At 33.7% G+C, this 12,135-nt stretch overlaps 1 protein-coding gene across 1 annotated transcript; it reads left to right on the top strand.

The window, feature by feature from the left end:
* Nucleotides 1-4,682: 4,682 nt before the first annotated feature.
* LOC132625639 (hyoscyamine 6-dioxygenase-like) lies at nt 4,683-7,394 on the top strand. Its single transcript, XM_060340259.1, has 5 exons — nt 4,683-4,826; nt 4,926-5,139; nt 5,529-5,794; nt 6,280-6,589; nt 6,995-7,394. Exons 2-5 carry the CDS (start codon nt 4,936-4,938, stop codon nt 7,238-7,240), a joined length of 1,026 nt encoding a protein of 341 aa, XP_060196242.1. The 5' UTR covers nt 4,683-4,826; nt 4,926-4,935; the 3' UTR covers nt 7,241-7,394.
* Nucleotides 7,395-12,135: the final 4,741 nt, after the last annotated feature.

Genomic DNA, 12,135 nt, shown 5'->3' with positions numbered 1-12,135 from the left:
TATATATATATATATATATATTTTCCAATTTCGTTTTTATATGAACGAATTTTTTTTTATCCTATTTTTTTTAATACACGAAATGCAAAAAAAATAAATATAATTTCCTATTTTGTTTTTTAATACACGAAATGCAAAAAAAAAAATTATAATTTCGTATTTCGTTTTTTTATTCATGAAATGCAAAAAAAACCCAAAAAAAAAAACTTATTTCGTTCATATTTTTTTAGACCAAAAGGTGGAAGGAGGGTATTTATGAGCCTTTTTCAATAGATTAAGGGTATTTTTGGACCTTTTCCGATAAAAAAAAACAAAAAAACATATTCTGTTAGTTTAAAGGGTATATTTGAGCCAAAAACAAACCTTAAGGGTATATTTAGACCTAAAAGGTGGATGGAAGGGTATTTTTAGACCAAAAGATGGAAGAAGGGTATTTATGAGCCTTTTTCAATAGTTTAAGGGTATTTTTGGACCTTTTCCGTAAATAAAATGATAATATGACTAAATTATCCTTATTTGTATTGACTTCAATTTAATAATATTTACTTTTTCATCATTTTAATCTCTCTTCACACTAATTGAATAAGTGTAAAGGTGAAAATTAGTAGTTAATTATATCTTTGTTTTCTAAGCGGAAAATGGTTAAATATATCCCTGTACTATTAGAACAGGTCTAAATGTACCCCTCTTTATATTTTCGGTCCAAATACACCTTTCATTATACTTTCGATCCAAATATATCTCTTATGTTATACTTTCGGTCTAAATATACCCCTCCCTTCATACTTAGACATTGATTTACCCTTATTTTTAACGGAATGACATAAAAAAAACCGCCCCAATTTTTTATCCACTACCCGATCCCAATTTCATTACCCAATCAAATTCCAAAACAAACGAATTCACGCTTGTCTGAATACCTGCAACAATTTCATCAGTCCGTTGCATAATTTGCAGCTTCAATCTTCTTTCAATCGAATTTGCTTTTGCTTTTGTATTTGATTTAGTTCTATATTGCCTCTTTAGTAATGCATTGCATTTCAGAATATGACCCATTGCATTTTCCGTTCATTCACCTAAGAATCCTTCACTTGAATATTTTGCAATGGTAATCTTTGACTAATTAGATGAGTTTGCAACAAATAGTGAGGTTTTTTTTTGGCAATTAAAAGAGACATTAATTAATCATCAAGTTCATAAACTACAAAGCCAAGGGAGAGAAAATCCTACTCTTCCCTTTTAAAATCAAAACCAAACAGACTAAGCTAACCGCTACCTCCAACGGTGGGAAATCACAAAATCAAACTAAGAGAAATTAGCAATACATGTCATCACAAAATCAAACTAAGAGAAATTAGCAAGATTTTTCATAGGCAGTGTCACCATGTAAAAAAGTGAATAACTGAATAAATCACTACAATGATATCATATTATAAAAAGACAACTCGAATCATATTAATAAATTTAGTATTGAATTAGAGTAGGAAAAGACATGCTACAGTGTTTCATGCCAGTTATATTCTAGTTCTTTTAGGATTTAGATTATAATGTAAGCAAAAAAGTGAGTCTGAGCGAGTTTGAACTCACAACCTCAGCCCCAAAATTGAAGCACCTAACCAACAGACCAGCGCACAACTTCGTGTAGAAGCAGTGCCACTTTACTAATTTCATCTCTTACGTTCGTTCTATTTATTTTTTATATATGTATATCTAGGTAAAAATTTCGATGAAGCAGTGTCACGTGACGCCCCTTAGACCTACGTAAATTCGCCCCTAGTCTATAGTTACTCCTAGCTCATATATATAGTGTCAGTTAGAGTTGGTGGAGTAAAGTTTCCAGAGGTTTGTCCTTTTGTTGAAAGATTCGAGCATTTCGTGCTGTCAAATATCATAAATCACAGCAGCAAAGCTAGCCTTGAGTATAGTTCCTTTAGCATTCTTGCCCCTAGCCATTTGTTTCACCCATTGCCATTCAGCCTTCCAGTTCAAGATTGTCCTATTCCAGTTTTGCCATTCAAGTAGTTTCCTCGAGATGGTATGAGTATAAGAATACTCAAAATAAAGGTGAGCAGCTGTCTTCGGAACAGTTGAGCAAAAGATACAATTAATTGGCAGTAACAAGAACTCCCCATTTAATAAGTAGATTTTAGGTCCTCAACCTCTCATGTAATTGCAGCCATAGTATAAAAACCTGTTTAGGCTCAACAAGATTATGACATATGAGTTGCCTCCATGCAACATTTGACACATCCCCTCTCAGTCTTTTGTAAACTGCAACTATAAGAAATTTACCTTTATGCAGTAGTGTGGTTTGGTCTCCCAATTTCCTGTAAAACTTCCTCATTTGAATAATTTTCCTAACCATCCATGATGCTTGAGTAGGGATCTTCATGTCAGATAAGTTTTGTTGCTTTATGTAGTAGGTATGCACTCATGTTATCCACAATTTGTCCTTCTTCAAACTGAGAGCCCATAAGAGCTTACATAGTGCAGCTTGATTCCATACTTGCAGGTTCAAAATGTTTAATCCTCCGGCTCCTCTAGGAACACAAATATGATCCCATGAGACTAGTGCCCTCTTTGTAATAAGGACTTCTCCAAACCAGAAATAGCTTCTACATGTAGTTTCAATCAACTTGATCACCTTATGAGGGAGAAAAACAGTTGAGTCCAGTATGCTTGGAACACAAACCAATTGCAGCCTACGGCCTGCATATGACAGGCATTTTTCCATCCATGTGATTCATAGTGAGGTTAGTTACACTTATTATATATGGCAGTTGGAAATGAGCCGTGAATTCCTTTTTTTTTTTGTTTTTTTTTTGTTTTTTGGAATTGGATCGGGTAGTGGGTAAAAACATTAGGACGGATCTTTTATGTCATTCCGTTAAAAATAAGAATAAATCAATGCCAAAGTGTAAAGGGAGGGATATATTTGCATCAAAAGTATAACGGAATATTTGGACCGATAGCATAAGGGTATATTTAAGCCTTTTTAATTGTAAAGGGGTATATTTGACCCTTTTCCGTTTTTCTAAAATAACAACTCTTTTGGACTATCTATTTTAATAAAGACGAAAAATAAAATTGACCGGAGGGGGTACTAAATTACTCATATTTCCTATACTTTGAAAACTCTAAAATTAACAACTCGTAGCCAGTCCCCCGATGTTGGGCCCCCATGATATATAGTTCACGCTTCAGTTTTCGGACATTGTCTGGGCATGTGAGGATGATGGAATCCCACATCGAAGATGGATGGGTTTCTTTACGCACTCTATACATGGCTTGGACAATTCTCACCCTTTTGAGTATGGATGTACATGGATTGGGTTGGTTTTAGGTTTCCAAATATCAAATCAAACCAATTATGTCAGGTTTTAAATTGATAAACCAAACCAAATCAATAAATTTCGGGTTTTCAACTTCTGGTTTTTTCGGGTTTTTCGATTTTCTCAGGATTTCCGATTTCTTTTTTCCGAAAAAATCTTCATACAAATTATAACTTTTACTTCAAATATCTCTTTAGTCCTAATAAGATACAACTATACAATTCTTAATAAAATAACAATAATGTGAAAATGAGTGACTACATTGTGATAAAATATTCAACAATAGAATAATGAAATAGCATAAAATAAATATTGTTAATTAATAAGGCATAATGAAAATGATCATCATCTAAAAATACTAAGTCATGCTAAAATAGTACAGCTAATACTCCCTTCCGCCTCAATTTATGTGATATAGTTTGACTGGACACAGAGTTTAAGAAATAAAGGAAAGACTTCTAATCTTGTGGTCTAAAACACTGCCAAGGATATTCTGTGTATTTATAAATCATCCCATTAAGCGTAAATGGTAAAATTTAAAGTTAAATTGTTGCCAAAAGAAGGAAAAGCATCATTCTTTTTGGGATGAACTAATTAAAAGGAAAGTGTATCACATAAATTGAGACAGAGGGAGTAAGTATTAATTACATGAAAAGAAAAAAAAATAAGTTATATATATTTATTGTCTAAATTAACAATGCAAAACGAAGGAATAAATATCCAACATTGTTGTCATTCCTATTGTTAGGATTGAATTACTTTTGTTATGAACATTAGTATTGATTTGGTTTTGGTTTGGACTTTATTTGAGTTATTAGCATCTATGGGCTATAAAACTTATTAGAACATTCAAACTTCTAATTCCAAGCTTGAAATTATATGTTAAAAGACAAAAACTATGAAAAAACTTAAGAAATATTTATAAATTACATTATAAGTAAATCTTTTATGTATAAACTATACTAAAAATTTATATACAAGTAATGTCAGGTTAGTTTGATTCGGTTTGACTTTTTTTTAGTTAAAATCCAAACAAAATTAATTATGGTCCGGTTTTTTTTTTTCAATACCAACCCACTAGTCGGGTTTTATCTCGGTTTGATTCGGATTATCGGTTTGGTGCGGTTTGTCGGTTTTCTTTGTACACCCCTATTTTTAAGCTAGTTTTTGAGATTGGGTCAGACCCAAAATCCGTTTCTTTATCAAATAAGTTTGGAAAATAATTACTTAATGATAAGAATAAAATTGAAAAGAAATTATTTCCTAATTTGCTAAAGTGTAGTGGACAAGCAGAAAAGGGAAGTTTATTTTTAATGGGACTAGTTCTTGAGATTTGAAAAAAGTGAGCATCAATTTTGGAATTTTAGGATAACTTCCAGATACTTGGAGGACGTGTTATGCAATTTTCTTCCCTATAAATGGTCTTTCACATCTCATGTGACAAAACAAGCAAATTTAAAAAGTACCCGTAATATTCTGAAGTCTGTTTCACAGGTACATTCCATGGTTAATTTTTCTATTAATTAGAGGTTGCCTGTATGTACCAACTCCTTTTATCTTTGTTAATTCAGCTTTCCTTTTTGTTTTGATTAGATAAAAACGTATGGCGGACCTCATCTCAAGCTGGTCAAACAAATTAGAAGCAGTTCCTTCAAGTCATTGCATACCATTACATGAAAGACCAGTTGATCCAGTTCCAATTGTTAAGGATATTCCAATAATTGATTTGGGAAAAGCTAAGGGTGAAGAACGAGCTGTTGTTGTCCAACAGCTTCTCAAAGCTTGTCAAGAATATGGCTTTTTTCAGGTGTATTATTTTTGCAATAATATATACTCCTTCTGTCCTAATTTATGTCGACGAATTTGAATTATGAGGGTCACACACTTAATTTGAACTATGAATTCTTCAAAAAAAAAAAAAAAAAAAATTTACATACTTTGAAAACCACAGAAAATTAAAACAAGGCAACATAACTAATGAGATAATTATAATCAAGAAAAAATTGTTTGACCATGAAATAGTAACATATTCACGTGCAACGGGACTGAGGTAGTACACCTTTCCTTTCCTCTCCCTAACAGTGGAAATGCAAAAACTTTTATACCATTCTCATAATTAATGATAATATGGAACAAAAGTAAAAACAAGAAATTTATTTAAAACATGATAATTGAAATGAACACGAATTGAAACAGGTAATCAATCATGGAGTACCAGAAGATCTAATGGATGAGGCAATGAAAGTGTACAAAGAATTCTTCAGTTTGCCAGTGGAAGAGAAAGCGAATTATGCAAAGGAAGCAGCAAATAATACAGCAAGAGGTGCAGCGACACTGTATAGTAGCAGTGCAAAGCATTATGATTCAGAGGAACATCGATACTGGAGGGATGTCTTGGAACACAGCTGCAATCTTGATGGTGAAGACAAAATAACTTGGCCTGATAACCCTCCAAGATATAGGTACATGATTTTTTTTTTTTTTTTTTTTTTTTTTTTTTTTTTTTTGTGTCTTTGTCTTTTCATTTCACCCTTATGTATTATTTTTTGGTAGTTACTATGTCTGAAATATATAGCTGAATTGACAATCATGAGTTTTATATATGGAAAAGGGCCATGCCATTCAACTATGTGAAATTGAGCAAATACGTCCTTCGTTATTACTTTAGCACTAATATGCCCTTAGCATCCATTATTTGGTCTAAATTTGCCTTATTTTAATGGCACCCATCGATTAACCATGGCATCCATCGATTAACCTAAATATATACTCATTAATAAGTGAAAGGAGTCAAATATATCCTTAAAGTATGCGGAATTGAGCAGCTATACCCTTCCTTCGTTAATAATTTAATATATTTTTAACATGTGCAGATTTAATATTTCTTCAATTTGTTTTCTTACCTTGTATTTGCATGTCAAAGTAAAATATGATAATGAACTTTCAGGGAGGTTATTGGTACATATTCTGATGAAGCGAGAAAGCTAAGCAAGATCATCTTGGCTTTGGTAAGTGAAGGGCTAGGGTTGGACGCAGGGTACTTTGACAAAGAACTTGGACAGAGAATGCTTGTCAATCACTATCCAGCATGCCCAAATCCAAGTTTAACTTTGGGAGTTGGTGGACATTGTGATCCTAATCTCATAACCATTATCCAACAACAAGTATATGGCCTTCAAATATTGAAGGATGAGAAATGGATTGGTGTGGAGCCTCAACCTCATGCATTTGTTGTCAATTCTGGTTTACCACTAACGGTACAATTTCATAAATTTTGACTCCACTTGCTTCATTCTATGTGTCTTAATTAATTTGAATGAACACGAAATCTAAAATTATTAAAAAGAACTTTTCAATTTTGTGTTATTAAATTAAAGATGTATAGTATAGCATGACATTTTAAAATACCTATTAAATCTTATAGGTCTAAAATATGTTATGTTATCCCTAGAAGAAAGTGTCGTCAAAAGTTAAATCTAGATTATTGGTATTGAAAACTTACTAAATATAGAATGATACGTTCTTTTTTAAACTAATTAAAAAGGAAATCGAGATACATTAATCGAAACAGATGGATTAATAAGTAGGAAGTAAGTGAACACAAAAAAAATTCTAGACTTGTCACAATGCTTGTTTATTGCTCTATGGTTGTATATATACAGGTAATTAGCAATGGGAAGCTGGCAAGTGTTGCACATAGAGTGGTGACGAACACAACTCAAGCTCGTACATCCATTGGTACTTTTATTTGTCCTGAAGATGTTGTTGAACCTGCAAAATCACTTGTTGGTCCGGCCAATCCTCCACTGTTCAAATCCTTCAAATGGGGCGTTGAGTTTATGCCACATTACCTCAGCAAGAAATCGGTCTACCACGCAGCATTGGAGCCTTTCAAAATCGATGCTTAAGCATTTGTGTGTGAGAATGATGGGAGTCTCAGCTACTAGTTTGAATTTCCACCAAAATAAGAGCTTTAATTTGCAATGTCTCTGTAATTTGTAACCTAGGTTTTGATCGAGCTTGTTGTTCATGAATAAGAAGCTTTGATTCCTTTTTTCTGCATGTTCGGATCTACATTTGCGTGGAGTAGTTCGACATATTTTTGCTCAGACCAAAAACAATGAAACTTTTTAGTACTTCCATTTCAATTTATGTGGAGAATTTTGTATAGGCACGGAGTTAATTTTCTTATATTATTATACCCTCCAGATCTTCAATAATTAAACTTCCTCTCCATTAGATATTCTCCTCCTCCTCCTCCTCCTATCTTATTCAATATCAATATCATCCTTGACATGTTCAATCCCCTTCTATGTAATACTTTATTATATTACATTTAGTGGTACTTTATTTTCTTTCTTTATCTCTAATTTAAATTATGTTATTTTCATTTAAGTTCATTAAATTATACTCTCTCCATTTCAATTTATGTGAACCCATTTGACTGGACACGACATTTAAGAAAGAGTGAAGACTTTTGAAACTTGTGATTCAAAATAAGTCTTGAATATTTGTGTAGCTGTAAATTATTTCATAAAGTGAATTTTTTTCCAAATTAGGAAAAATTTCATTCATTTAGCACGGACTAAAAATGAAATAGGTTCACATAAATTGAAACAGAGGGAATAATAAAATAATCCTTTTTTGAATTTGTTACAAAATTAACTACTACTTTTGTAATATATATATATACACACACGTTATACTTCTTCTCTTATTCTTTTATAGTGTATGTAGATTTTTTTGGGTTCTGATTATAATTAGTAAAATATTTTGTAAATTGTAATATAAAACATATTTGAAGCCAGTCCACCAGGTCGTTGATGTTCGACATTCACTTGTTGACAATTCAAGCACCTAGCCACAAAGCTAGATATATCCACCTGCACACTTTTCCTCCAATAATGTTGCTTCAAACTTGTACATCTGGGTGAATCCTAGTTGCACATGGTATTATAACTATATATGTGCTTCCACCAATTAATTCTTGTCGATGACCACCAACTGTAGGAACACATAATCATCCTTGCAGTATCAAGACATTATCATTAGTATCACACATAAGGGCCAATGATCAATGAATTACCACGATCGCGATGGAGTAGCACGATTGCGTTTAGTATCTGATTTGGTATAATTTCAAACATTGACGAAATCATATCTTAGTTTATAATTGAGGTAAGCTTCACAATCAGCCTTCAAATAACAATGTTAGAGAAGATTATAATTGATATTAGTTCTTAGAAACTACTAAAATAACCTAGATTGACTATGAACCCTAGAAATTTATAAGAATCAAACGTCATAGGGTATCTAAAGGTGGAAATTATGGAATTTCTAGAATGAATTCTTAATATAATTATGTAGAGAATATTGAATTGGGAATTTGAATCATTTATAATGGAGTAAACAAGGGTTCTTGAAAGTAGAACAAAGGTGAGTTCAGATATTGCTTTTCCTGAAAGTTATTTTCATACCAAAGTCATGCCTACAATGTGCTTGGTATATGTTACGATCAAACAACTTCTATGCACTTTAAGAATCTAGTTCTTAGAGTAATCGCGTAAGAAGGTAATGCAGCGGAATATAAAATCAACACAAGAATTTTCACGTGAAAAACTCCTTGCTCAAGGGAGTAAAAAATCACGACCTATATTCTATAGGATGTATCCAAATCTTCACTAAACCAAAGAGTCATATAAAGGTTACAACAAACCTAAGGAGCCAAAACAGTCCGTCTATAATCAAACAATTTAATCAACGACCACCTATTACACAAACTTGCAAAGGTAAATCGATGGAACCACAACAAACCTAACCTATGACAAACTAAAGAACTTGATAATAAATCTTGATAAGCTTCGGTTCTTCGTCGTCTTGAAGGTGGCTCTCTTAAGATAAAGTGTTGACTGCAATAACTTTAGTCTCTCATTGGAATGTTGTGATTTGTTGTAACTTTAGTCTCATGAGAAATTTAAAAACATATGAGATGAGGAAGCTCTGGTCATAGAAGAATGCTCCATCAACCAAAGATATGAACCTGGTCCTTACAGCTAATAACAACAAGGAATTCAACGACGAAGACATGGCCCTGCTCACAAAAAGATTTTAAAAATTTGTTAGAAAAGGAGGATTACAAACAAAGAAGCTCCTCATGAACAAGAAGGTCCAAGAGAAATAATCAAGATAGATGTTGGGGATGGGGAATTACGGACCACTTTATTAGAGACTATACAGAAAGGGAGAATGAAAAAATAAAAGATAAACCTAAAAAAAGATGGAGGGAACAGGTCTCTCGGAATATGATGAGCACTGAGCAGGCTAATCATATTATAAAAAAATCCTTAGCAACCATGGGAAATTCCTTAGTGATGATGAAGATGAGAGAGGAAACCCAAGTAGATTCTTGATGGCTCTGGAAGAATCAGAATCAAAAGATACATTGGCACTCATGGCAAACTTCGACTTAGAACCGAAAGATGAGGAACTTAAGGCAGATTTGTCAAAATTCAGGGAAGTTGTTCCAAAACTATCTCAAGAAAAACTGGAACAAGTAGGCAAGATTGTTATCGATGCCTATGAAGATCTTCAAAAAGCAAAGGAAAACATAACGAAAAAATTGTACCTCTTCAAACGAATCTCATAAACCAAGAGGAGCAGTATGATAACCTAGCAGAGATAATTAATAAAATATGGAAGCAAGTCATTAAAATCATCCAAGAGAAGGAAACACTGTGACGGGAGAAGAAGGAACTTGAGTCAACTATTAAAACTATGAAAGACCTAGTTGAACAGTCTTGAAGGAGCCAACAAGCTTCACTCAACGCAGCAAAAAGAGAGTTGCAGGATGAGAATGACAAAAGCAAAGCTCTACTGAAGAAACTACATGAAGTAAACGAAGCAAAAGACTCCCAAATAATAAATGCTTAGAACCTAATAACTACTGTGTATCCATTCACACAAATGTGAAAGCTTTCAACATCTATATCTAATAGAAGTCAGGGTAACTTAAGGAAAACGCAACACCCTGAAAGGAAAATACATATTGACTCTACATCAAAAGGCACAAAACGAATCGAAGAATGCCCAAGTCATTTGTTGTCCAGAAAAAGAGGCTCCATAAAAGACCAGCCCCCAAGAATGGTCCTTGATAAAAATAAATAGGCCGGTGTGAGAGGATACATGAACATGTGTGGATGGTCTACACACATGGAAATAAAAGAAAATATTTCTTACTTATAAAAGAATAGTCCTATTAGAAGGCACTGGATGAGGAGTTATAAGGGAGGAAAACAACGGAGTGATAAGAAATGATGTCCTGAGCTAAAGAACCTGGTCTTTTACATATTTGGAGACACATATCACTTTACATGTTCTATATAACCTAGCTACCTAGCTAGTCCCTACTAGAAGATTAAGTAAAACTTCTTACTTAGTCTTATTTCCTCAGCAAACTTACAAACCTTGCTGAACTCGAGGGTGAACTACTGCGAGCTTATAAACCTCATATAGTGAGCCTTAGTTGTATCAACATGAAATGGTAGTGTTAGAACATGGAGCTGGTTCTAAAGAAAAAGATTGTCAATATAGGAGCAATGCCAAAGGGGGAAGATGTTGATCCAGAATTGAAGATTGAAGTAAGTTAGTCAGAATGCACATGAAATCAAATAAAGCTATTATGTGTTTATCATCATCAAAAAGGAGAAAATTATTGAGTAGCTACTGGCTCAATGATCATGGGCTTAGTATTGAAAGTTTTGAGAATTTGACAAACAATGTACCGAATGACAATCAAGGGGAGATTGATGCAAGCGGAGCTTCATCAAGAACATGCACACCAAGACGAGCTAGGGATCACTACTTTAGAGGCTTGGGGGTGCTTGGAATGAAGGCTTGAAGTTTGAGAATGTGCTAAAGTGGAACCACAGGACTCTACTGAAAGACGTAGGGAGAGAAGGGACTATTTATGCAAAGAGACTACTCTTTAAATAAAAGCCATCATCCATAAAGAAGACCAAGGAAGGCCCTTATTTCATTTAGGTTATTTTTGTAATTGCTAGATTAGTCCTTCTTAGCCTAGTTAATATAAATACTACACTTGTTAATTAATTACCTTAGATTTTAATGAATATGAATGTTGCTCTCTAGAGAGATATATAGGAGCTTTGGATAAACTCTATTGAACCTTATTTGGAAAAGTGGGTTGCTTGGGATTGTGTATAATTTCCTTGAGGTCCATTTCATAAGTTTTTGTCACGACCCAGCTAGTGGGCCATGACAGGTACCCGGAGCTGACTACTGAGCACCACTCACCATGTTATCTATCATACTCAACCTGGGCATACAACATTCTCAACGCAAGACTTATCATGAATAGTCACTACATACCTCTCGAAAGCATACATATAAACATAGGCCCATAAGGCTACAAAAATGATGAACAGAATATACGATGAAGAGGTCACATAGCACCTACAACCCACACATAAGTATCTACGAGCCTCTAACTGAAGTACTAAAATCATAAGGATAGGACAGGACCCCGCCATGCCCCAATATGTACACAAAAGAATATACCAAGGAATGGGGACTCCGGAGTAGTGGAGTGCTCTTGCAAATCCATTGAGAAAGCTCCTAAGCATCTTCCTGTCTACCTGTGGGCATGAACACAGCGTCCATAAAAGAAGAGGATGTCAGTACGAACAATGTACTGAGTATGTAAGGCATGTACAATAACATAATTAAGAAATAGGAAAGCATAAGTAGAAAAGAGAACCTGTAACTGATTGTCTCTTTAAGGGGG

This window comes from Lycium barbarum, unplaced genomic scaffold (assembly GCF_019175385.1).
Source record: "Lycium barbarum isolate Lr01 unplaced genomic scaffold, ASM1917538v2 unchr_scaffold_121, whole genome shotgun sequence".
In the NCBI taxonomy this organism is placed as follows: Eukaryota; Viridiplantae; Streptophyta; class Magnoliopsida; order Solanales; family Solanaceae; genus Lycium; species Lycium barbarum.
The sequence above is the reverse complement of the archived record's forward strand: the minus strand, read 5'-3'. Positions and strand labels throughout refer to the sequence as shown.